This window comes from Episyrphus balteatus, chromosome 1 (genome assembly GCF_945859705.1).
Source record: "Episyrphus balteatus chromosome 1, idEpiBalt1.1, whole genome shotgun sequence".
In the NCBI taxonomy this organism is placed as follows: Eukaryota; Metazoa; Arthropoda; class Insecta; order Diptera; family Syrphidae; genus Episyrphus; species Episyrphus balteatus.
Window position 1 is genome coordinate 2,815,404 of NC_079134.1, and position 27,192 is coordinate 2,842,595.

Consider the following 27,192-nt stretch of genomic DNA (forward strand, 5'->3'; position numbering starts at 1 on the left):
CTCGTCGTCGTCTATAGGATACATATGGATCTACCTAGATATATGCAACGAAAAACTAAAAAAAAATAAAGACGGAATGCAATCAAGGACGACAACGCTTACAACACACTGTGATGCTGATGATGGTTATAGCTTTGTACAGAGCGAGCGTGTTTGTTGTACGTGTCCTATTCTACAAGTAAATTAAAGTTTTCAAAAGAACAATGTCCATTTGAATACTATGGTGAAGGTAACCCTTTTCCCCCTTCTTCGGTATACCATAGCATATAGTTAGGAGTAGCTATGGAGTTGAAGCTTATGGTGATGGTTGGTGTAATAACGGGTTGTTCCTGAAATCACGTGAAGGCTCTTAATGGTGAGAACTAATGCACTTAGAGAGCTTCATCTGATGTGGTTGCGTATAATTAGAATTTCGAAAAGCGTACCAAGTGACTGTAAATCGCTTGAGGCCAACTATATGTGACACCCTACGTGCGGGGGGATGGTCCTTAAAACCATAACCAAAACCAACTGATATCATAAAATGTCAATTGTCATGCTGTGTGTGACGCTCTATGTGACGTGTTGTATCTCTGCTGCTGTGTGTGAGAGTTCGTTTTGGTTCACCATATATCGCCATCACCATCTTTCCCATCATAAACGTATATAACCTCCAGAGCAATCCTGTGGACCAAGGACTCACTATGAAACATAGGAATAGGTCTGTTGTGCTAGTGTATAGAGCCTGTGTGAACGGAGGGCGATGGCGAATGTTTGTTTTCAAAGCGTTCATCCGAGACATGAATACATGAAGGAAAGCATATCATGAAGATAGATAGATTTTCAAATGGAAACATCTGGAGTAGTTAGGCACACAATGTGCATTAATTAAAGTTCATCCTGAAGTTATATGGGAAAGAAGGTAAGGTACAGTTTTGGTTTGGCATTCGATATGATGATAACGATAACACACGAACACACGTCAGATCCCAGAACTTCTACCAACCGAACCGAACCGGCCTCCAAACGCAAAACAATTGATGTTGATTTTGAAAATCTGAGTGTCCTTTTTTGTTTGGTGAAAATGAAGGGGAAGGGAAGGTTGCGATGGTTATATTTGTTGACCGAATAGTTGGTCACTTAAAGTTCCTTTCGAATATCAATGCATAACCATGAATGTTAATGCCTTGACGATGATAGGGGTACAAATTTCATATATCCTATCCTATCCACTCAAACATATTTTTGAAGTACTTGGGAAAGTTTGCTTAAAGATTGCTTCAACTTCGACTACGACGACGGATGGACGGACGGTACGTTTTGAAAACAAATTGGGTTAAAGTGTTTATAGGCTCTCTGTATGATGATGTTAAATTTTGTGTATGGGAATTGTGTGTATAGTTTATAGTAGAGGAAATGTTTGTGTTGCTGAATTTTAGCAACGTTTTCTTTGCAAATGTATCATAATAAGATAATTCTATATCTATGCTTTGAAGAAGAGTAGGTATAGTACTTTTGGGAGAATAGAGAGAACCAAAATACAATTATTAAAACTCTTGTGGATTGAATATTTAGTTAAGCCTCTTAGGAACAGTATTTCAAGAGGGATCTTTCTATACTTTCGGATGAAAGCTATAAGTAAGCTTCTGAATGTTTTTTGTTTTTGTTTTTGTAATGGAAGTGAAGTCAATAAATTTTGTCGAGTTGGATATAATCTGACTGATACAGGTCAATGAACTTTCCATAGTAACGCATTTCCGTTTAGATAACTTTTTTGTGAACATAGAGTTTAAGATACTCATAAGGTACATGGCTACTTGAAATTTCCTGATTTGTTAATGGATTGAAGTCTATAACAATGGAGAATCCATTTTCGACGTAGGTGAGGTGGAGATTTATTTATTTTGTTGAATACGGTATTAGTGAGCTCTCCGGTCACTGGGGACATTTAAAGGGAAAGCTTTCTGGTATAGTATGTGTCCTTCGAATATCAAATCACTCGAGGAGTTGACATTTATCCAAGTTTAGGTTTCAGTGAAGTAGTACAAAACATTTCCCGCCTTTATTTTCTTCATTTTCAGTATAATCAAGTTTTAAGTTTCGTTGCAATCCCAGAGACATAATGTAACTAATAAATTTAAAACGTGATTCTTGAACATTTAAACATCTGCAACTACGTTATTACCTTATATAAAATGCTTATATACCAAATGGGAAATACTAATGTAACATTTTTCCATTACTGATTTTAAAATGGGTAGAATTTGGTAGATGTAAAAGTTTCTGACCAAATGACTTGACATAAGAACCCATACCCAATTGTTGCTCTGGCACGAAATTTTTCTCATGGAAATATTAATTTTTGTTTTATAACAAGAGAATGCTTTCAGGGACGGAGGAACTATATTAGTACCAGTTAAATAAGCTGAATAAAGGTAAACCACAGAGAGGTTAGTTTGGATAATTTTTAGTTAATCTCAAATCAAAATCACGAGTTCACGAGTCATGTTTATACGAGTCTATCCGCAAAGAGCAGATTTATAAAATTTAAGAAAACTAAGTCTTAAACATTTCATAAATAAGTTTTGGTTGATTTAAAAAATATTTTGATGTAGAACTTACCTATTTTAAAAATGTTTACCGTGCTTTTGAATATTTATTAAAGAGATCTTAAAATAAACCCAACATAAAACCCTGTCCGTATCATTTTTTTCTTAAGTAAAATGATATTTATGAACCGCACATTATTACACAATAATAAAACTATTGGATATATCCTTAACATGCCTATTCTCGCATGTGTTTTAATTAAAGTTTGATTTGAATTTTATTTCTATTCATTTGATTTTATTTCTTTTTTTTTTTTAGTTTGATTTACCTAATTGCAGTGATGCAAACAAATAATAAACTATACTTCAGAATATCTCTTTTTAATAATTTTAATTTGTAAACTTTCCCCCAATTCTAAAGAGAACTTTGTTCATTAAATTCATTCTTAGATGATACTAATTTAATCAGGCAAAGCACAAGGATAATTTTCTTCTTTTTACACGTCCTTGAACCTCGAACTTTATTTTCTACTTTGAAATAATATTATTATTCTTTTAATGTGGAAAAATAGTCCTTGAGTTTTATAATTTCAAAACTAAACCAAAATGAAAAATGTTATATTTTTGTCCAATTTTATTTTCTAAGAAACAAACTTAAAACTCTCTCATACACCGAAAAAAAAACTAATATCATTTAAAATTTTTTAAATATCAAATTAAATATCTTATCATTTCAGCTAAAAAGTGTTTTATGATAATTTAAATCTCATGGCTGAGTAGATTACTTCAGGTAATCTACACTGAGGGAAAAAACGCAACATAAAATGTAATATGTTCAACGTTGATTTTATGTTGAAAAAATTAACATGAAACAACTTTAAATTAAAATAGAAACAAAGTAAGAATTATTTTAATTTTTGTCGGACTTCAGCTTTTGTTGCATTTTATCACACTTATTTCCAACAGTGAGATAGAACGTTGGAAAAGCATTCGCCTAGTGATCCAAGAGTTATAGGTTCGATCCCAGTGGTTGCCATTTTTTTCTTTCTTATTTATAAATTGATGCTTTTTTTTCAAAGTTGAAACAACTTTGATTTAAAGATGTGTTATAACGGCAAACTTCTTTAAACTAACGATGTTCTACTTTGATTTAAAAAATTTGCGTCTTCAACGCAGATTCATTTCGAAAAATAGTTGAATCCAAGGGCGGATCCAGGGATGGTTCATACTTAAAGCAAATCAAATTATAAGAGTTGCTTAAATATATGAATAAAAGAACAGAAGGAACTTGAGTGAAACTCTTGTCTATTTGCGACTGCGAATTTTATTGTTATGTTGCATCCCTTTGCAATGAAAAGCTCCATCTCACAAATAAAATACGACTTTTTGGGTAAACACGAATTTTTTTTTCGAAAAAAATGTGAATTTTCTTAGTAGTTTTTTTTTACTTGAAAGTGATTTTGGTGCAAAATTTTGATATGGACATCGACAATCAAGTTATGAATGGTATTCTTAAATAATCTTTTTTTACCGACTTCCAAAAAGGAGGAAGTATTCAATTCGCCTGTATTTTTTTTTTTTTTTTTTTGTTTTGTTTTGATCCATGGAAGTCGGTTTAGTTTTTTGATAAAAAAGATTATATCAAAAAACAAAACCGACTTCCATGGATCAAAACTGGGTTTTATGGTATTTTATGGTTTTCCAAATATTTCCTATGGCTTTAATGAAATGGGACTACATTGCAGCCACCAGCTTTCCAATACAAAAAGAATTATCAAAATTGGTTCACTCAGTCCAAAGTAATGAGGTAACAAACATTAAAAAAAAAAAAATACAGGCGAATTGAAAACCTCCTCCTTTTTGGAAGTCGGTAAAAAAAAATTAGTTGCATATGCAACTCTATTTTTTCATACGGAGGGGTTGAAATACATACTTAAAAAATTTGCACTTTTTTCGTTTGTTTTTTTTTTTAAACATAAGTGTTTTTAAAATAGCGCAACACGTCGCAACATTGCCTAACCTATGTACATATATATTATTGAACTGCTGGATATATATGGTAGAACAATCTTGCATTTTAAGAGATTGTCCAAATTTTAAAGTTTTGAACTCTGGAATAAAAAGTTTGTAAGCGAAGTATTAAAATACTCATAACTTGGTCAATTTGGCTTCAATATACCTAAAATTTTAACACAATATTCTCAAGATAAAATGCATTCAGTTTAAAATTTAAAAAAATGCAAATACAAAATTTGAATGCAAATAAAAAAAACATGGTTTCCCAGGGATAAAATAAGGTTGCAGTTTTTTTTTAATTCTTAGGAATTCTAGACTTAGAATGAAGTCTTTAGTATTCGACTTAAAACTTCCAGGTCAAAAAATAATGGTATAAATATGTCCATAATGTTTGCAAATTTTATACAAAATCAATTAAAAAACGAAAAAATTTGTTTCCAAAATTAATTTTTAAAACTAAATTTCTCAAAAATTATTTAATGAAACAACTTCAGTCAAAAAAAAAATAAGGAATGAATTACTAAATTTAAGAATAGTTATAGAACAGGATTGTAAGTGCATTTTTTTATTTTTAAAATTTTTTTTTCTTGCGGCTAATCGGGAGGTAAGTGGGTAATCACTTAAGTGGGTTTTACTGTACCAAGAATATCAACATTTTTCCTTCCGAATAACTTTTTTGTCATTTGGTACCTATTTGATGTGAAAAATGTGCCCAAATGTTTTGGCCAGATTTTAAACTAAAATACCGCACTGAGTGTCGCTAAAATTCTCTGCTTGTCAGTCAGCCGTATGATACTTCACTTTATTTCTAACTGTTATTGCTGATTTTTTTGACAATCCGTCTCTTGTAAATCATGTTTCATGTCCTTTATTTTCATTTCTTGTTCCAATAGTAGATTCTGTTTCACCCATTTCTGAAGAATTAAAATTTACCGTTGTTGAAAATAGCGTCTAACATACATCTATGATAATTATGCTCTACTCGTAATACGTTAAACATACTCGTACAAGTTTTTAAAAAATAGCTTGAGTTCGTTTGGAGAAAAACAGTATCAGTTTCGTCAGCACTCGTGTTTTCATAAATTATTTTGGCTAAATTCCACAATTTTTTAATTGCGGTTATGTTTGACAAAAGTCAACTGTGTCGTTTGGTTCAAAAAACGTTCAATTCCAAACCTCAATTCGTGATCAATTCGCCGCCGGACTTTTCAGCGTAGATAAATCGACTTTGTTAAAACCGTTGTTTTAAGTATTTCAATCGCAAATTAAATAAAAGACAACAATTCAATATAAATATGAAGAATTTTTATTTCAATAAATATTCGCTTTTATGTTAAAAATTATTGACAATTGATTAACCTATTAAAAATAAATGTATTATAACTTGTTTTATTTTTGTTTTTTTTTTTTTAATTATTTTCAATATTTAATGGGATGATAATTCATATAACTTAACCTCATTTAAATTACAGTATTTAGTTGATATTTTTTTTTTGTTGGATAATTTTAAAAAATTGCTATCTAGAAACAGAGTGTCATGTATCATTTCACAATCATTTGATATTATGTTAATACTTGAGCTTTGTAATGTTTAAGTGTAATCATAAGCAATTAATTTTAATTTTTATATTTTTTTTTTTTTTTGTTTAAGTGTAAAGTAGTAAAATAATATCTGCTTAAGAAACAGGAAAGACTTTGAGTTACTTTTATTTTTTTTTTTTTCTTGTATGTATTTAATTTAATAATTTATTTTAACTTTTAAATCGATACATTTTGTATAGGTATTTCTGTTTGAAAAAAAAAAACATAAAAAAATTGTAATAACATTTTTTGTTTGTTTATATATACAAATCCGTTGTGAGCTTATTTATTTTTTCTTGGACCTAATCATGGGCGTTTTTATAGAACAACTTTAGAATTTATAACAAAGATGCATAAAAAAAAAACAAAAAAAACTACATTTACAGCAGAAGTTATAGATGTAAATAGAATTATTTGAAATCGAAGATTTTTTCAAGTTTACTTACATTCATGATGAGTATTTACAAAAATAATATCGTAATTTATCTATATAACTTACTTACTTTAGTTAAAAAAAAAATTAAAACAAATCAATCTTCTGTAGCCTTTCAATATTTCTGGCTTAAGTTCATCCAATAGTCCTGTATTAGTTTGTCAAACTTTTCCAACTCTGGGATTGGTCACCACTTAAGAACTAGGAACTAATTTAAATTTGTAATTTATATTTATTTTCTTGTTTTGTAATTTTTTTTTTGGTTGTTGTTGGTTTTTTGTTTTTAATTTTAATGTAAATTTAGATTTATAAATTTTGTTTATACATATATATATATGAATATGGTTAAAGATATGTAAGTAAGTTTGTTAAAATATCATTTCTATGTTTTGTATGAATTTGGGTGAGTATGTTGATTTACAGAAGATATATTTTATTATTTTTGTTTTTTTCTTTAAGTCGTTTAAGATATTTATTTATTTATTTATTTTTTTTGTTTAAAATTCAATATTTTCTTAACTTAAATGGTATTTTATGAGATTCTGATGCAGTCGCAAATAAAAAACAATATAGCTTATAATAAAATGTAAGTAAGTCGTAAAAATGTGGTTTGATACTAGTTTGAAAAAAAGAAATAATATCAAGCTTTCAAAATGTTGCACGGCAACATTTTAATGGCTTTTTGTTGCGTCGTCGTTGCTACATTACAAAAAAAAGTTAAAGAAAGTTCTTCTTAGTTGAGTTGTCGAGCGGATTCCGAACTCCGTCTTTATCTTTTGTAGTAATCGGTGGACCCTTGGATTCGAAAATTGGTTTGCTCATTGCTAGGGCTGGATTAAGATCTAACATGGTTCTTGGACTCATAGCGACAATACTGGCACCAATTGGACCTGTATTTTTTTTTTCAAATTTTTTATAGAAATAAAAATATTTTTTTTTAGTAAAAATGACATAAGATTGAAATATTTGAAACGAATATAATTTTTTTTTTTAATAAAAAATTTAATGAACATGCATAAAACCAAAACCAGAACTATTGTGCAAGAGTGTTTTACTACAAGACAATGTAAATAAATGTGCGTTTTTTTTTAACTCAGGTAAGAAACATGCATTTTTTCTGAGGGGTGGGGGTTGTATATAAATAAATATATATTTATATGGAATGTAACACTGGAATATTTGAAAAACGATTTCTTTTGAAAATGATAAAAAAGAAAAGTGCATTTTCAGCAACTCTGAGAACTGATATATGGTATGTATGTATATTATATATGGGGGAAATACATTTTAGATTATATTTATAAAAATGTTTAAACGAAAAGAATTTTTAAAACTGTTTTTGTTTTTTTTTTTATAATCTTAAATGTAAATTTATACATTTTTCAAGACTCCCTATTTATAGTGTGTTTCCAGCGTGAAGTGTTATTGTTTGTTTTTTTAGTCAAAACTGAACGCCATATCTGAAATAAAAGTTTTAAAACGATAAACCACTGTAAAGAAAGCTTTTTTATGTGAAGCGGTGTTTAATTACTAATAATATGTAATTGTATAGGTATACTAAAAACAATAAATAGGGTATTGTTTTTTTTTTTTTTGGTATTTCCAAAAACAATAGTGGGAATGGGTAGGTGATGTAATGGTTGGATGTGTTTACGTTCTTTTAACGTTTTTTTTTTTTTTTGAAACCCAAAATTTAATTGAAAAAAAAATTCATTCATACAAATTCATAAAAATTATTTTGCTGACCCTCTTAAGAGTTCGTATAATTCTCCTAAAAAAATAGTAGATAATATCTTTTCAATAAAAATTATAAGCTGTGTTTTATTATTCCTGTAGTCGAATACTGTATTGGATTTAATAATATTATTTGTAGAAAATTAAAACGAAATATCAAAACTAATACAAAAAATATTAATATGAAAGTCATTACACTACCCCCAAAATTACTGCATTTGTTTTACTTATCACATTCATTTTCGACGGTTTCTAGAAAAATATTAATTTTTACGAAAATTATTCAGAAATTTGTTTTTTTTTTTTTAATCTCCATTTGGTCCAAGATATTCAGATTTACAGATTTCAATTATTTCTACTCTTAGTAAAGCTATTTTTCTTAAAAGTAAAATTTTTCAAAAAAAAACAGTGCCTTCTACAGAATGCTCACTAGATGTAAAATTTGTTCCACTTATCTATAACATTAAGGTTGTGAAAAATTTCAATTCGCTATCCTAACCGCAAGAGGGTGCTAGTTACAGTTCATCTTTTAGGTTTTGTAGGTAATCTTGATTTTTTTTTTTTTTCATTTTTTTTTAAGCTAATATTTTATTTAAGTTTTACTTGTCCTTATGAAACATACAAAATATTTTTTTCTCGAAAAAAAGTGAGCAATGATTAATAGTAATAAATAATAAGCAAAATGTGCAAAAAAGTCTGTGTACTACCTGTTGACGAAATTTACTTGGAAGTGGCCCCAGAAATTATTATTTCGATAATTTTTCAGAATAAGTACAACTACCACAACTCAAACAATTTTTAACTTAAAATACAAAAAAGTAGGGGAAGGTGGCCTAAAATGGCCCCCCTAAGGAAAATGTCCTATATCTCGAAAAACAGCAGCATTAAAACTTAAATGCTATATACTTTTCAAAGTTTAATATATTACTCTCACATTTTTTTTAATTTGCGAGTTAAAAAAGTTCCAAAAAGTATTTAATTTTTTTAATTTTCAAGACGTCTACAAATTTCACTGATCAAATTTACCCGGGTAAAATGGTACACTGTCCAAACATACGTGATTTTAAATGCAAAATTGAGTCAAAGGGCTCCTTTTCCATTTTCTTGGAACAAGTGGTGCTTAATCCCCCCAGATCTTTCTACGAGTCACTCAAAACCCAGTTCATGTTGGTTGCTCGTCTCGTTTTTGTAGTTTTTGGAACTTTGTATGTTTTTGATGCTTTTTTCCAGGTTTTTGACGGAATCAAGGACTTTCCTCAGTCCAAGACTTCCACTTTGTACATCGTTCATAAATAGCAAATATTTTCACTTTAAAAAAATTAAAATGTGAAAAAAATTTAAAATGACATGTGAAATAGGTATGCCATTTTACCCGAGCACTAAGTAGGCCATTTTGCCCATTTTGAGTTTTTTTTTCAATTTAATTTTTGCACCAAAAAATTTAAAATCGTTTTAAACCAACTTATTTCAGTAAATTAATAAGAAATACTTCATGCGTACATACATTAACATCTTTTTCCAAAATACAATCTTTTTTATACTTTTTTTTTGCAAAAAAAAAATTTCAAAAAATTTTAACGAGTGTACTTTTTGAGGTGGATAGAGACAGTGTTTGACCTGTCAAATTTCAAATAATGGCTTGAAGCTGCTGAAATTTCGTATATGTTGGTTTTGCCAGATAAACTAAAGAATCGCGTTCATAAAACTTTCTAATTATTTTCGATTCTACGATTTCTAGCAAGGGGGTTATTTTACCTTGGGGTGCCATTTTAGGCCACTTTCCCCTATTTTTTTTACTTTTTTTAATAAAAATAAAATTTTTCAATATCGATCAGCACCCCCATCTATATAAGATAAGCATAAGAGGCTGAAAATTCAACTGTATGATACCAAAAGAATGTGGAACCAAACTAGGGGGTGGCCCAACGTTGATTTGAAAATTGTATTTGTCCCATACAAGCGTGGACCACCTTAATCCACAGATTGTCCCTTTCTCAATCAAAGTTTTTCCGTTGGTTTTTGTTAATGGAAGCCAAGTTCCTTGGTCTAATTTTAAACAAAATAACCTAATATACAGAAAAATTTAGAAGAGCTTCTAGGGATGTGCTAAAGAGCTATTTTTAAAGAGCAGTGATACATTAAGTTCTCTGTTTCGTCATCTTCATACTAAAATTTTATCTACATCTTTGCTTTTTTCATCGTTTGTCAATAGCATTAGATATAAAGAACAGATTGCTCACAAAAAAGCATTTAATTATTAAGGAGTCGAGAATAATTTCGGAAAAAGAGCAGTAAAGTAACAAGGAACAGAGAGCAGTTATACCTAGTTATGAAAACAGTGAAATTTTTAAGAGCATAGAACATTTTTAATGTTTTTCCTCCCTGTTGACTTGAGTGCGTCATGTTCATCATTGTATAAGGAAATAAAAGAACACAGCAAATAGGATTGGTTTGGATGTTGGTAAAGCTGGGGACTGAGGTTTGAGCAGTGATATTGATATGAAGACCAATCGCAAGTGTTCTCTGCTCAGTGGAAGAGCAGAGTGTTTGAAAAAAGCTATAGCAATAGCAGCGTCAGCGATTGAATTGAGATCTTCGATAAATAAGAAAGAGTCTCCGAAATTGGACAGAGCCTTCTAAAACAAAAATATTGGTTTTAAGATCGGAGCTGTATGTACTTTAGAATTTCTAAAACAATAAGGGTATTCACGTAACGAGATAATTTTCTACTTTGCAGAAAAATAGAAAATTCCGCAAAAGGTTTAAATGAACACCCCAGCAGAAAATAATTGCATAAACAAGGGAAACAAACAGCTGTTTGTTAAACGTCAAATTGAACTTGTTTAATTAAAAAAAATATGTCAAGCTAATTTTGCAAATACTATGCAACAATAAAAAAAAATTAATTTGCTCAAATAAAATGATATTCTCTTTTCAATATTAACATATTTTATTTGTGGTTATCTGAATAATAAGACATAAATCGCGTTCAAAAAGATATTCCAGATACGGAGATCCCAGATAGCCTATCCGATAGGTGATTGAACACACCCAAAGTTTATCTGATTTTTTTTCTACGGTTTCTCTTTCTACTTTAAATTTGTGAGATAAAATTCTATGATTTGCGGAATATTTTTCCCATACAAATTTTGACAGCTCATTTCTACCGATAGAAAATTCTACAGTTTCTACTGTTTCTACGGGTTTTCCGCGTTTACGTGAATACCCCTAATGTTTGCAGTTTACCGAATCTTACAACTTGGTTCTCTTTTGTATTTTAGTAATTATTTGTTTATACCTTATCAAATGCATAGATTTTTTACATTTGTGTTCTTGTTCAGATACCTTTCTGACCACGATTCTTTCATGAAGAATTTATGTATATTCAAGTCGATAAACTTATTACCTAAAAAATGCATCAAAATCTTTCGACCTATTACGATTTCTGATTAAGACGTTCGTTGATATAAAATATTCCTAAATGATTACAATTCCAAATTCATTAAAAAAAAAAAAACAAAAAATTAAAAGAACAAACCTTCCAAATTTTGTTACCAACTACACAAAGCAGTTGTTGCTGGTAAAAAGCAATTGACTTTTATGTCCAGTTTCGCTTAAGATACATTTTTTTTTTAACAATTACACAACAACCACGGCCATCACAGATACAAAACTTAACACACAATAAATTAACTTAAATTTAACACACAACATTTAAAAGCTGATGAATTTAGGTATATAAGATAGTAGTTATAGACATTAGGCAAAGTTAAAAGCTCCACATTGATTTTTGTGGAACCCACAAAAAAATATAGAGATTTTACGTACGGTGTACGCTGCTGTCCCATATTGTGAGATCTCCTAACAAGTGGCCGTTTTATACAAAATATATGCTACAAGTAACGTTTTTTTAGTGTGAAACTAGATGATGGTGGTTAGGGGAAGCTTGGGGGATTTGACATCCTTTTTGTTGTCTTTTTTTTTTTTGTTGGTGATTTTTTTTGTTTTTGTTTTTAATTTGTAGTGAGGATGTACTAGTACTAGTTTGAATTGCTGGAATTAGAGTAGCTGCAGCAGCGGCGGTGACGGCGCTGAGTGTCCTACTTTCAAAGAAGCCGGCCCATTTTGCCATCTTTTGAGTTTTTGCCAATCATAGCCAAATATTCATCTGATAAATACCAAAATAAATGAGATAAAAAAGCAAAACATAATCCAATAATAGGTAATTAACTTGATGATGTCTTCTTGTCTAGGATTGGCATAACCCTGCGGTTTTTATGATGGTGGTGTAGTAGTATGTGGCGTGTACTGTGGTGTTGGTTATATAGAATAACATAATATTTTTTGTGATATATCATTTTGATTGGAATAGTTAATTAAAATAAATAAGAAAAACTACAAATTGTATCCGCAATATAAGCATTTAAGCATTTCATCGAGACACTCAAAAAGCAAAGGGATACGCTTTAAATTGACTAAAGAGAAAGATTTCAATGTGTATTTACTATATTTTATTTTTTTGTAATTGAATTTATTGTTCGCGTGAAAAATATGTGTTTGGGTTAAAAAAGCATTTTAGCCCTTAAGGCTGTGTTTTTTTTTCTATTTTCGTCATAGGAATATTCTGTGTTTGTGTGTGTGTTTTTTTTTTTATTAGAAAATTGTATATTGTTGGGTAAACAATCGCATTTGATTTATTGGCATTTTGGCTATAAGCGTTGAGATACATACATATTTACACTTGTATGTGTTTAATTTTTTTTTTTTTTTGAATAAAAGTGTATTTTGTGTAAAAAGCAAAAATGTGAAAATACATACCTGACTTTGGACTAACTAGATCTTTTGTTTTATTATTCATTCTTCGGGGTCCTGTGCCACCGGAACCCATTGGTGGTCCAGAGCCTGGAGTTCCACAACCGCTCGGCGCTCCCGGTTGACCTGTGTGATGATTGAAACAGAAAAGCTTAGGTCACAAGACTTTCAGACAGTACCCAAGCCTCTCTGAACTCAAAGATGTCTCTTATTTGAAATGTATATTTTCGAAATTTTTTTTTCTACGACGTTTTTTTTGACGCTGCCAAGATTGAACAAAAAAAAACTCTAAAAACTGAGAAACCTAAAGATTTTTCCAAATTGTTGAAATAACTCATATAGCACAATTAGAGTCTTTGTCAAAAATGACTTTCAACATGGAAAAATCTCTGAAATTTCTTGATATAAACCGCATTGAGTTTTTGAAGCATTGCTGAGATTTTTAATATGTACGTATTAAAGAAATTTGTTTGCATAGATCAAAAATTATTGAAGTACCTACATACTTTTCTCTTGAATTTCCTTTGAAAAAAAAACAAGGATAGAAACGCATAATGGAAACACTGAAGAAACCGTCGGACGGTATTGATCCTATCCGTTACAAAAATTTGAAAAGTGGTTTCTTATCGAACAAGCCAGAGCACATTTTAAATTTCATTTACAATATCAGTCCCAATTACAAAACTGTTTCCCTAACGATATCAATTTTCGCTTCACCGCCAGACTGACCCTTTACTACGAAAGCCGTATTGTCGGTCACATACAATATCGCGTTGCTGGAACATTTCCTATGCCTTAATGACCGGTATACATGCGTTTTTAATGACATTTTTTGCAATTGGAAGAAGGTTCTTCTACAAAATACTCAACCACCTGCAAAACTATCCTATAAAACTTGCGAGACATACTACATTGAACTGAATAACTCAAAAAATAACCGAGTAAAGGCTCCGAATATGCTCATCTGCTCATACAGATCAAGGAAGAATTCAAACTTATAAATTGTGGCCCCAAAAGAATACGAGGACTACTCGACAGCTCTACGCAGCTAGAAGCGTAGAAGAATATTTCTTATTCAAGAAAAAGAAGAAACAATTTAAGTTGAGGAGATATAGAGACACTTTAACAGAAATCGGGTGCGAAATTTCTAGCAAAGAGTGGAATAATAACAGGTTTCACAAGATTCCCTCGAGCCTGTAGGTACCGATAGTTAGGGTAAAAATGTCATTGTGAATACAGAAGCAATGCTTATCATCTAGAGAGAATATTTAGACCAGCTGCCTAATTGTGATGAAGTCTAATATTTCCGCTAGCAGCCATAACAACTCAACCTGAATGATAATTTAGAGTTTCAAGAGTCTTCAAAGACCATCCGGGTCTTTTTTTAACTCTAGCAATTTGTTAGGTGTCCTAGGCAAAGATCATTTTTCTTTTGTAATAGTTTAGTGTGTTATTAACTTATTTCATTATTTTTTTTTATAATAGTTAACCTAAGCTTTGTTTTGCAAAATATTTCATTTATTATACTGGAAAACACTATTGAACTTTTATTTTGCCACAGGAACCAAGATATACTGTTCTAGAGGTTTTTGGGATGCTGAACTCAAAACCGAAGTCAGAAAAATTTACCGTTAAAAAAAGCAAAGAAACCTCATTTTGCCTGTTTTCAAGATTTTGTTTTTATGTGAGGTAACAGATTTTGTTCTTCCAAAAACTGTTTAAATCCTTCCGATATCTTTTTTATTAGTAAGTTACTAATCCAAAGACAAACTTAACTTGACCCAAACTAAATCTAAAAATTAAGTCACTGGTCAAAAAATTCTTAAAACAAGAACCAAAATATACTTTTCTGAATATTTAATATTCTATTAACCTCCGTTATTTAAATATAACCGTTAAAAAAAAATTATTTTGCATTTTATACGGTTTCAGCAACCCTATGTTTAATTTGGTTGACCAGTGCTGTTTTTGAGCCTTAGACTTACTTCAATTTCAAATATTTCGGGAAGTAAAAGAAGGAAAGATTTAAACCTTTTTTGGAAGATTATTACCAGTTCTTATAAACTCACATAAAAACATAGCTCCGAAAACAGCAAAAATGACATTTTTTTTAGCATTTTATAACGGTAGTATTTCAAAAACGAAAACCAATCAAAATTTGCTGTCTTCGAATTTTGGTTCTTGTGGCAAAAACCTTCTTGACCAGTGTTACGTATTATATTTAAAAACTGGAATATTCAATGTTGAGTGTACAAGTTAAAAAAAAGTCTATTACATATTTATAAGTTTGTATTTTTTGTGTGATAAATAACTTTACGTAAATTCCTATGAAAGGAGCTATTCTCTTATCATATCTTTTTCTTAGATTGTAGATTCTGCTGATGAAAAAACAGATACTAGCTTTACGCTCTTTTATTATTTCTTATTTGAATAGAGGAAAGTAACCTAAAATGAAGTTAAAATGCCAAATATGGTCTTCTATACCAAATATGTAAGTAGATATCAGCTGATACGACTACAAACGAAAAAAATTTGATCAGTACCTACGAAGTTTTTTGGAAGATTTTTCAAGTTTTAAAAAATGTATTTTTCTGTCCAATAGCACAACAGTTTAGTTCATGTACTTTCGTTTTAAAGATTGACTTTTCTTAGAAAGAGAATTTAATATTGTGGTGAAAAGATAAGATAAGACCATGTTTTTCCAAAATCGGAACTTTCTCGAGGATAAAAGCAACGGAAAATAGAGATGTAACATTTTTCCTCAGCTTTGGTATTGGTGCACAAGTTCAAACTTAATTATATATCTAATTTCACGATATTACCAACACATGATGCTCGTCTGATAAATTCTTGGAACCTTGAGCAAAAAATTATGTGAAATTTAGGCGAAGCAGCGCGAGCATGGGCCGGCTAGTTAGCAAGCGGCATTTGAGCATGTTATTCTATATACATCACTATATTATATTGTTTATAATTTTGTTTTGCTAGATTTTACATTTTGTTTTACACAAATATGTACATCATTATACTATTTTTTGTTGAGCTGTTATACATTATTACATTACATACATTTAGGTATAAACTCTATTTACTCACCTGGAAGTCTTGGTTGTTGTCTAGGCTGTTCTACTGGAAGTACTCTTCGTCGTTTCTTAGGCAGCTTGGCTCGAGCTTGTGTGTGCGAGTAATACATTGCAAAATTACTTACTATGACCGGAACTGGCAGTGCAATCGTTAGTACACCGGCCAACGCGCACAAAGCACCAACAAACATTCCAATATATGTTTTAGGAGCCATATCGCCATAGCCGACAGTGGTCATTGTGACCAATGCCCACCATAATCCCAATGGTATACTATTGAAATCGTTATGCGGGTTTGTCTGTATCCTCTCTGCATAATAAACTAAACTAGCAAATATGACGATGCCTAATACTAAAAAGAACACCAGCAGTGTCAGCTCTTTGGCCGATGCACGAAATGTTTGTATTAGAATTTTCAGGCCCGACGAATGTCGCGTCAGCTTGAACAACCGCATTATTCTAATTATAGAGAAGAATTCTAGAATGTCAGCATTCTCAAGATGTGACGCAAATCTCTGAAGCACTAAATCAATATAAAAGCTAAGCGTTGCAATGTAATCTATGATGTTAACAGATGACTTTATGAATTCACATTTATTTGGTGATGAAATGAATCTAACCTAAAATTGGACAAAAAAAAAAGAGAGAGAGAGGAATTTTTGCAGTGGAAAAAGGTTTCACAAGGTATTTTATGGGAGGTCTATTGGAAGACTTACCAGAATTTCAAACGTAAACCAGGCGTTGCAAACGCATTCTATGTAGAAGAATGCTATGTGGGCATTCGTTGTGGTTTTGTCTAGCACCCAGGCCAAGCTTCCATTTGCAGTTCTAACGGTTATGTTTTTAATAACAGGCACCCTCATGTCAGGGTGGGTCTTAAGGCAAAACGATAGAATTGAAATACATATGAAGAACACCGACACAACACCAATTATCTAAAAATAAACCAACAATCAATCTTGAACTTGATCTCGATTAAAAACCTTATTCATACTTTAGCTGCGTTAGAACTGTAGGGCTCGTCAAAGAGTGACCAGATGCGAGGTTTCATTTCTTGCCACCAGGAGAGTGTTCCCTTAAAGTAGTCCTCTTCAAAACCGAACTTGCGGGCAAGCTCCTCTTCGGAAGGTTTTTCAGTGTCCAAATCCAGTCTGTCCAATACTGCTAACGTTTCTTGCGTATCACGATGCTAAGAAAGGTTTATCGAATTATTAGTTTTCGTCACAAAATTATTGAATGAATCTCTTACCTGAGTATATGTCATCCAACAACAGGGTTCAACCTGATTAGAATCGAGGCCCCAGAACTCCAATTCCTCCTCAAAAAGGGGACCACACACATCGGTTGGATAGTGAAGCTTGCCAGTCCTTTAAAAAGAGAAGTTTCCAAATCTTATCTTTATAACTTTTGAAGTCAATTATAAAATCTTACCTATAATAATTCAATACTTGGGCAAATACTCCAGGATGTCGATCAAAGAAATACTCATTCAATATAGGATCATAATTGGCTAAAGCTTCTGTTAATCTAGACAGCCGGGTGGCGGGAATCTTTTTTAGGGTTGCTTTATAGGTTTCATGTCGGATTCCACCCACGTTGAGAACAACGCGGTTTTCGGAATCCATGTTAATAAGATTCATTGCTATATGGGACAAGAAAAAAGGGGAAATCCATATTAAGGCAGGTAGTTTCCTTTTATAAAAAAAATTATACACGTACTACGGGTCATACCTTTCTACGACTTAATCGTATCACTTCCAAGTCTCAAATAAAAAAAGTTGTATATAAAATAAATAACAAATTACATATAAATTAATGTAATTCGCGTATTGTTTAATTTTATCTTGGAAACATTTTGTAGCGGATTCAATTTTTGTGGATCTGCAATGAAAATTGAAATTAAGGGTTTATTAGATATAAATAGAAAAGATAGGTGATTTTTTAAATTGAAGAATAAAAGTTAATGTTTTTTAAAGGCTTGGTTCTTATGAACCTTTGAAACTTTCCTGGACTTATTTTTCCATAATAATTTAAACTTAGTTTAACCTACAGTTCAAATTAAGTAAAGTCAAAACCCCTTTATTTGAAGTCTTACATTTTTTACATACATATATCTTGGGAAAGTAATTTATTGGCTTGATCCTGAAACTATTTCTATGCAATATCTTAAATAAAATTGGTCTAGATGTAATCTCTGTTGATATTTTGACTAAGTAGCTAGGTAATATACCTATTCGTATTTGAGTAATTCCCTGTACATTACTGCAAGACTGAAGAAAAAAAAACAATGTGTTTGTACTTTTGTCTAGCTATCATAAATGATGACTGACAATAAAAACAAACTGGATAATTTTTGCATCTTGTGCATTACCTAATTTCATTGAGAGACTTTTATAATCAAAATAATGGACTGTTTTGATAGAGAACCAAAGTGTTTTGAAAATTTTATTATTTTTTTTTTTTTCTAAAAATACTTTTGTAAATTTGTAATTCTAATTTAATGGCAAATTGAAAACAAAGAAATATAAAAATAGGAAAGAAAATAAATTTTTAATTTTAAAAACATTTCGTGTGTCAAATTTATATCTTAAATTGACGACGTTTTCATTTTCTCTTTTAGTTAAGAAATGTTAAAAGAGCTTTTTTAAATTGATTTATAGTTACATTATGTATTAAATATTTTTATTGTCATAGAATATTCAGAATATAAACTTACATAGAAAACCATTTTATTTTCTAAAGTGTGTTATTGTATGACAGACAAAAAATGTAAAATGCACTTATCTGCGTGGGTAAAATTATGATTAAGAATGATTTTGTAGAAGGTGAGAATATTAAATCTATTAACTTTAATGACATCACTATATCGTTGGCACAACGCCAAAACCGCGAATCTGCTTTTTTTGACATTTTCACTTTAATGTGTCATTTTACTTGTTATCGGTCTTTCTTTTCACTGCGTCGATCCCAATCCTCCATCTGTTGCCTAGAAGTCTAAAATATCAATTTTTGTTGCACGAGTTTCCATAAGATTGCATGTGTTTCCGAAACTTTGAAGCCGTTTTTCTCAAAACTACAATTTAGCAGATTTGTGGTTTTGGCTTTGAGCCCACGATATATTTATTAACGATATTATGGATAACGCTTTTTAGTTATTCTACTGGGAGAGATTATTAGAATTAGATCAACAATAACAATACCTGGCCCTACATACATATTTGTGCCCACAAGACAGCCTTTATTAAAAATAACATTTACATAAATAAAACTTTTCATTTTGTAACTCGAACTTGAGAGTTAAACTCAGACAAGTAATAACAATGCCAATTGGGGATCATCTTTTTATACCTACCATTTTTAAAAAACTCTTTTTGATTAAATTGGCTCTTTTCTATGAACTAAACTTCATTATGAAAGGGACTTTTTATACTTTTTAAACTCTCTCTTCAACTACTGAACCGATTTCAACTATTATTTTTATAAAAAACTAGCTGACCCGGCAGACTTCGTTCCGCATTTTTTTTAAGTATTTATTTCCAATTTTTTGGCTTTTTAATGTGTTAACCTTTTGCAATACAAAAAAAATCGGGCCACAACTTGATATGTGGAGCACAAACATAAAATTGTATAAAGTATTAAAAAAAGCAAAAAAGCTATTATAATTTTAATTGGAATGTGTACGAAGTTTCATTAATATTATGATTAAGGTATAACCACATAAATCATCAGCGGAAAGCAAAATGGTGCTATGTCCTTAACAATAATTTTGCTTTCCCAGGCAATATGTATGTTGTATGCATGCCACTGTTTTTTTCTCCTTTCTCCTCTTGCAATCTCCTTTCAATGACTTGCAATCGCTACTAAAATTTGATATTTTTTGGCTATTTAGGAAATTCAAAAATTAGCGATCTTTTTTTTTGTAAATTGTAAAAAAAACCAACTTAATTCTATGCATACGTCTAAATATTAAAATATTTTCTTAAAAAAAAAATAAAACATTTTAAATTAATGCTGATATCGTATTAATAATTGGTAGTTGAAACAACTTAAACAAATTTTAAGTTTCAGTTTATCATACCAGTTTTCAACTGTGAGATAGCTTAGTGGTAAACAATTTTATTTGAGGAAATAACATTTTAAAGAGTTAAATCGTGTTTGTTTTTATTAGCCTTGAATATGAGCTCTTTGAACCCCAAATATTGTATTTGCTCATAACTTGACAGCAGCGCCACGTACCAGGTCCAACTATAAAACAAAACCTGTCTCGGATGGACCTTTTCGCACACATTTTACACAAAATTTCAAAAAAAATCTGTCTAGTCGTTTAGAAGGAGTAGGGTCACAAACAAACGCACAGGAGAAATATATATAAAAGATACAAACAATCTGATTGCTGACACCTTGCATAATGGTGTCATACACATACTTTTGTTGATCGTTTAACTTCGGCACATATTTTAAATTTATTCAACGTAATTTTATTGCCTATCGCGTATTATTTCTGATCAAGAACATCTTGGTCTGTACGATTTGGAACAACCAATCCTAACTGTGCCAATGCTTTACTCGCAATAATCAAACACGTGTCCTCAATGAAGATCAGAGATTGAGAGATTCGTCACAAGACGAATAATTATTTGTTTCACTCAAAATCAGGCTTTTTTAATTATTTTGAAAGCTTTACAAATCAAGCTTAGTAAACATTTTTAAAAAGATAGAGTGTTTTTTTACTCGTACAAATTGACAGCTATGTAAGATGTTGAAAAGGTATTATTTTTTTTTATACAAACCATCTACATATTAATACCTTTCAAACAAAAAAAAAATTACCAAAATCGAACCAGCCAAACGCGAGTTTATCGGCCACACACACTAAACGAACTCTCTTTTATATATAAGATTTAATTAGAACTAAAACATCATTAAGGAGGATGAGCATTTGAACGTTTGGATAACTTTGGATAAACTTTTATTATGGACGTTTCACTTTCTTGCTTTAAGAATAATATTGCAAGATATTGTTGCATGAGGGACATATTGAATTAATTTGAATATTTTACTTTATTTATATTGATCGAGATTTTGTTTGAGAATTTTCTAATCCTGAATCAGAAAAGAATTGAGAGTTAAGAAATGTATGGTCAATGAAATTATGAAAGTGGTTTTGGGGAAATCTTCCAAATGTATCACGAATCACAAGATAAATTTTACCTGTATATCAGCAGTAAAATTATACTATTCAAATAAGACAAAATTTAGTTTTAGGCCGTTCGAGATAGTGGTAAAAAAAATCCACAACTTTTATTACTTTAATTTTGGCAGATAAGACTAGCTTACAAAAAAATAAAAATTTTATGGACACCAAGTGCCGTTATACTTTTCGTATAAATTTGAGCCCAGAAAACTCGAAAATCTAATCTAAAAAAATGTTTATGGAAAGGTTTTCGAGTTATGATTTTTCAAAGTTTTTTGTCTTTGTTTTTCCCAGTATAATTAGTAGGTATTGGAGCCGGCTCTTGAAAGCTGAATAAATAAGCAAGAAACACTAGAATAACTTTTCTGGGCAACTCTAAATGTTTAAGTGCAATGTATCAAAACATTTTTAAAAAATCGATTTTTTAAGAAATTTTTTGATAAAAAAAAATTTCATACCTACTGAATGAAAAAATCAGAATCTTTTGAATCCTCATAGTCTTAAACTTTGAATGTGTAGTACACTTTCTTTAAAATCTATGGGTAAGTTATAAAGATATGACCATTTTTGTAACGATCTCTTTTTGTTACTTTTTGAGTTTTTTTTTTCTAAAGCTTGAAAAGCAGGCCGAATTTTTATTTGATAATTTTTGTAGATAATTTATTGAATTTCCTATCGACGTGTGTTCTTATAAAAAAATTTTAAAAATAAAATATTTTTAAAAATTTAAGAAAAAGTATTTTTGATGTATTTACTTAATAATTAATTTTTATCCTTTGAGGATTTATAGACATTAAACATAGAAAGGAGAAAAGAAGAACTTTAGCTTTCAACATAATGGTCTCAAAAATTTAATACGGCTAAAATTGGATAAAATATGGACTTTCAAAATCTACTATTTTTGGTCTTTTTTAACCATTTTTCTTTATATGGTCATATCTTTATATTTATTTATTAAAAACATTGACAAAGAGCCATAGCATGAGGAATATTTTCTCTCACAGAAATTTCCAAGTTAATCATTCCTTTAAATTTTAAAGAATTTTCTTGAGCAATAAAAATTGACGGACTAACTCTAGTTTAAGATTGTTCTTGCTTATTTTAACATACATGAACATTGAACCAGAGTTTTGTATACCTCAGCTATAGAAACCGACGAAGTTACGAATACCAGAGTTACGGGCGACAGAGTTACGAGCGTTAAAGTTACGCGAAACCGAGTTACGAATTCTAAAGTTATGTTAAGCTATGACATGTGATTTTTGGGTTGGCAACAATTGCGAGGAACGATATGGAATTATGGAAATGCAAACAAGAGATTAACATTTTTCTCATTGGTCAGAACTAAATGAGTAAAGCGAAAATAAGTGTTATTTAATCTTGTAAAATTTTGATTGGATAGGTATAGATATACATAATGGTTTTGTTTTTGTGAGAAGATCGCAAAAACGTTGAAATAGAAAAAAAAACATAAGTATACTTATGTAAGTTTGGGGGATATAATTGAAATTAACTTCTTATTTGTCCAACTAATATTGCACCTACGTATCGATATTCTCTTATTTATGTTTCCATAATTCCATATCGTTCCTCGCAATTGTTGCCAACCCAAAAATCACATGTCATATCTTAACATAACTTTAGAATTCGTAACTCTAGTTTTTCGTAACTTCGGTTTCGCGTAACTTTGACGGCCTTAACTCTGTCGCGCGTAACTCTGTTATATTACTAGAGCCAACTTGATTAAAAGTCTAAACTAGCACTGAATGGTTTTATACAAGATATTGACTAAGAGAAACCTTTTTTACCTTTTAGAATAGTACATACTTGTGAAGTCATACAATTTTTGTTTGTTTTCAATTTTTTCGAAAAAATATTTAAGGAGAGTAGATTCACGAGTGAAAGAGATTCCAGTACATTTTGCACGTGAACTTCTTCACGTCGTGAAGTAAAACTCTCCAATTTTTTTTCACCACAAATTTAACGTTCCTGTCCACGGGTGACCAAAAAAAAATGTAGAGATTCACTTCACGACTTGCTTCACCAAGTATGTACTATAGGGTGGGTCAAAAAAATCGAAATTTTTTTTTTTGATTTTGTACTCTGAAAAATCGATTGCTAGACCCCTCTAGAATAAACACACCAAATATGAGCTCTTTATATTAATGGGAAGGTCCTCCGCTTTGCAATTTTCCATTTTTACATCAAGCTTCTACTAAAAAAAAATAATTTTTTTATTAATTGACTTTTTAGCAAATTTCTTTTCATATTCTTGTAGGAAATTGAACGCTCTACAAAAAAGGCCTTATACACTTTTTTCGTTTATCTAACCGTTGAATAGATATTTGAGGTCCAAATATCGAGAAAATCTTTAAAAATTCGTTTTTTGTTCTTAATTTTGTAACAAATTGAAAAATTATAATGATCAAACGCGCAAGACATATTCTTGTTGGAAATTGATTGCTCCACAAAAAAGGTCTTATTAACTTTTTTCATTAATCTAACCATTCTAAAGATATTCGAGGTCAAAGTTAAAAAAAAATATAAAAACATTTTATATTTTTAAAAAATTTCTAATTCACTGAAACTTTATTATTTTCAAAATTAGCAAGATATATTCTTGTAGGGGCTTAAACGTTCTACAAAAAATTCCTTGGAATGAAATTGATTGCTTTAACCGTTTAGAAGATATTCGTATCCAAATCGCAATGCATACGGGTCATAAGAAAACTATTGAAATCAGTGAGCATTGGTTTGGATACGAATATCTTCTAAACGGTTAAAGCAATCAATTTCATTCCAAGGAATTTTTTGTAGAACGTTTAAGCCCCTACAAGAATATATCTTGCTAATTTGAAAATAATAAAGTTTCAGTGAATTAGAAATTTTTTAAAAATATAAAATGTTTTTATATTTTTTTTTAACTTTGACCTCGAATATCTTTAGAATGGTTAGATTAATGAAAAAAGTTAATAAGACCTTTTTTGTGGAGCAATCAATTTCCAACAAGAATATGTCTTGCGCGTTTAATCATTATAATTTTTCAATTTGTTACAAAATTAAGAACAAAAAACGAATTTTTAAAGATTTTCTCGATTTTTGGACCTCAAATATCTATTCAACGGTTAGATAAACGAAAAAAGTGTATAAGGCCTTTTTTGTAGAGCGTTCAATTTCCTACAAGAATATGAAAAGAAATTTGCTAAAAAGTCAATTAATAAAAAAATTATTTTTTTTTAGTAGAAGCTTGATGTAAAAATGGAAAATTGCAAAGCGGAGGACCTTCCCATTAATATAAAGAGCTCATATTTGGTGTGTATATTCTAGAGGGGTCTAGCAATCGATTTTTCGGAGTACCAATTCAAAAAAAAGAATTTCGATTTTTTTGACCCACCCTAATGTACTAGGCTTTAATGCTCTACTTTTCTAACAAGTAGAATTTTTGATATCGAAAACGGAAAACAGGTTTTATTCCGGAAGTTAAAGTTCTTTTCACATACTTTCTACGTCTACCTCTACAGTGAAAATTTTCTTCTGGCGCCTCCAGCTATAAGTTAAAGAATCAAAACAAAAGAACATTCACACTTACTACCTCTTACAAATAGTGAAAGATAAATAAAAATTAATGTTCTCAATCAATACTAACACCGACAGTTTAATTGAAACAAAATGTAACATTTCTGACAGCCTCTCCATCGGAATCCCATTAATTAACATAAAAAAAAATTGACAATCAAAAGTCAAAATCCACAAATCAAAAAAAAAGGCAAATTTTTCAAAAATTAAAACAGACAATTTGAAAGATATAAAAACGCCAAATCCTTCGATATGGATAAACACAATGTCAAACACCACAATCATCAATTAAAATATCGTCTATAGATCATCTCAATGCGTAGGCAAAATATAGACACATTCACAGTCGTCGTTGTAACGTAATTATTTATCTAAAGCTATTAATCTGGCCTATCCATCTCTATACCAACATGTAACATGCAGCGAAACAAAAAACTACACATATGTTTTCCCGCGTGCAATTTTCAAAGCTCTCCATGAAGTGAAATCATCATACTGAACTAAATACTCTATAAAATAATGAGACACACTGCGAGAGCAGACATGCGTACAAATAGAACATGTCCTGAATGTGTATATTTTTCCGCACCAATTTATATTGTTTACATGAGGATATTATACCAAGAAGAGATGAATGCACCCGCATCTTATGGATTCAGTTGCAGTCGCTTTTATGTACCAGATTACACATATTGACATGACATTTTGAATTGCCTTTTCTTTGATTATTATTATCTTGTTTATAGGAGCGTTATCGGAACATCGACACCTCAAATCAACAGTTTTCTTTCAGAATAAAGTTAAAGCCTCAAACCTCAACCACACTCAGGGTATCCACTTTTTTACATTTCAAACAAAACACTGTTCAGCTGAGTGGAGTGTCTATAAAAAGGCTAAATCAGACGAAATTTTATAAACAAATTGCGCCGCGATTTGTGTGAAATACACTTTGTATATTTTTTGGTAGAACGAACGAATGTGGTGAGTTCGAGTCTAAGAACTGCCAAGTTAGGAACTACACACACGTCTGTCAGAAATTTATTTCAATTAAAGTATAATCCACACCACCCACCCTCTCTATTCGTCATCTCCTTCGGTAGTCGCCACCGCCGCCGCCGTACTAACACGAAACGTCCCTATACATGTCGATATGGTAGAACTACTCACTAATATAGCGGGTGGAAGAATGTAAAGCTCTTGGATCGATCGATATAATATACAAAAAAGGCGTATTTAGAGTATAAAATTGTATGTTTTTTGTTGTTGGTGTAAGGATTGAAATTAAAATTTGCAAAGTGTCCCTTGACTTTGATGAGGATTCGAGCAATCTTGCCTCTTAAAAAAAAAAAAAAAAAAAACAATTGAAAAACACAAAGTACCTCTTCCTGTCGTCTCAGTTTTTTAACTTTTCTTTTTTTTTTCTTTTTTTTTAATGAGTATAGAGAAATGTTTTTATAAGAAAAAATCTAGAACGTTTTTTAAGGAAGGAAATAAATTCCAGGAAGCCGAGTTATGAGAGATTTTCCTTTTTTTTTTCTTATTTAGTTTCGCAGTCATTTTACCGCATCGATTTTTCAGGCACACAAATTCCATCCATCACTCACACGGGGTTTTCTGGTTATTAACTAGAATTTTTTGATAAAATTCAAAACGGAATTTCAATAAGGAGGGAGCACTTATTTAATTATACTTTTTATTTCCAAATACCGTTTTTTTAAGGATGATTTTTTTTTTACTTACACGTCGCTCGTCCTGCGGAAAAAATGTAACTTCAAAATAAGTTATCCGAGGAACGAAACTTTAGCGGAAGCATTTTTATAACTTTTGGGTGTAGATTTATTATTTTTTTTTTTTTAAGGAATTTATAACAAGCAAATTAAGGATTTCTATTTAAAAATAAAATTATTATTCTACACACAAAGGAAAAATAAACGACGGCGAACGAAACGAACGACGACACGGACAACAGTTGAGTTCACTTCACCAGTAAAAAATACCACCCAAAACAAAAAGGAAAAACATACAAAAATTCACTCTTCTGGAATGGCAATAACTGAGCAGCGCTGCCGGGACCAGCGCATTAAGGGAACGTTTAAATGGCGAAAAGCTCCTGAATCGACTGATTCTTCCATGGGGCGCACATTACTTTATGCGTGTGAAAAGTTCACGGTGTGGACCAACTACCCCACTGACACTATTTTTTGGATTGAGAGAGGGGGTCGGTCGGTCTCCTGT

The 27,192-nt window shown here is 30.6% G+C and overlaps 1 protein-coding gene across 5 annotated transcripts; it reads right to left on the minus strand.

The window, feature by feature from the left end:
• Positions 1 to 6,314: 6,314 nt before the first annotated feature.
• On the minus strand, positions 6,315 to 26,829 carry LOC129906378 (potassium voltage-gated channel protein Shaw). 5 transcript variants are annotated; one of them, XR_008770778.1, is made up of 10 exons: positions 26,698 to 26,829; positions 17,907 to 18,068; positions 17,619 to 17,829; positions 17,437 to 17,554; positions 17,182 to 17,376; positions 16,904 to 17,122; positions 16,201 to 16,807; positions 13,111 to 13,230; positions 7,936 to 8,018; positions 7,335 to 7,448 (listed from the first exon to the last, which is right to left on the minus strand). XR_008770778.1 is itself a non-coding variant. In XM_055982122.1 (9 exons), the coding sequence occupies exons 3-9, from the start codon at positions 17,825 to 17,827 to the stop codon at positions 7,276 to 7,278; spliced, it is 1,641 nt and encodes a 546-aa protein (XP_055838097.1). In that variant the 5' UTR covers positions 17,828 to 17,829; positions 17,919 to 18,068; positions 26,698 to 26,829; the 3' UTR covers positions 6,316 to 7,275. The 5 variants fall into 5 exon arrangements, 4 of the variants coding, with proteins under 4 accessions (XP_055838099.1, XP_055838097.1, XP_055838096.1 ...); XM_055982122.1 differs by lacking the exon at positions 7,936 to 8,018 and having other exon boundaries at positions 6,316 to 7,448; positions 17,919 to 18,068; XM_055982121.1 differs by lacking the exon at positions 7,936 to 8,018 and having other exon boundaries at positions 6,316 to 7,448.
• Between the last annotated feature and the right edge of the window lie 363 nt (positions 26,830 to 27,192).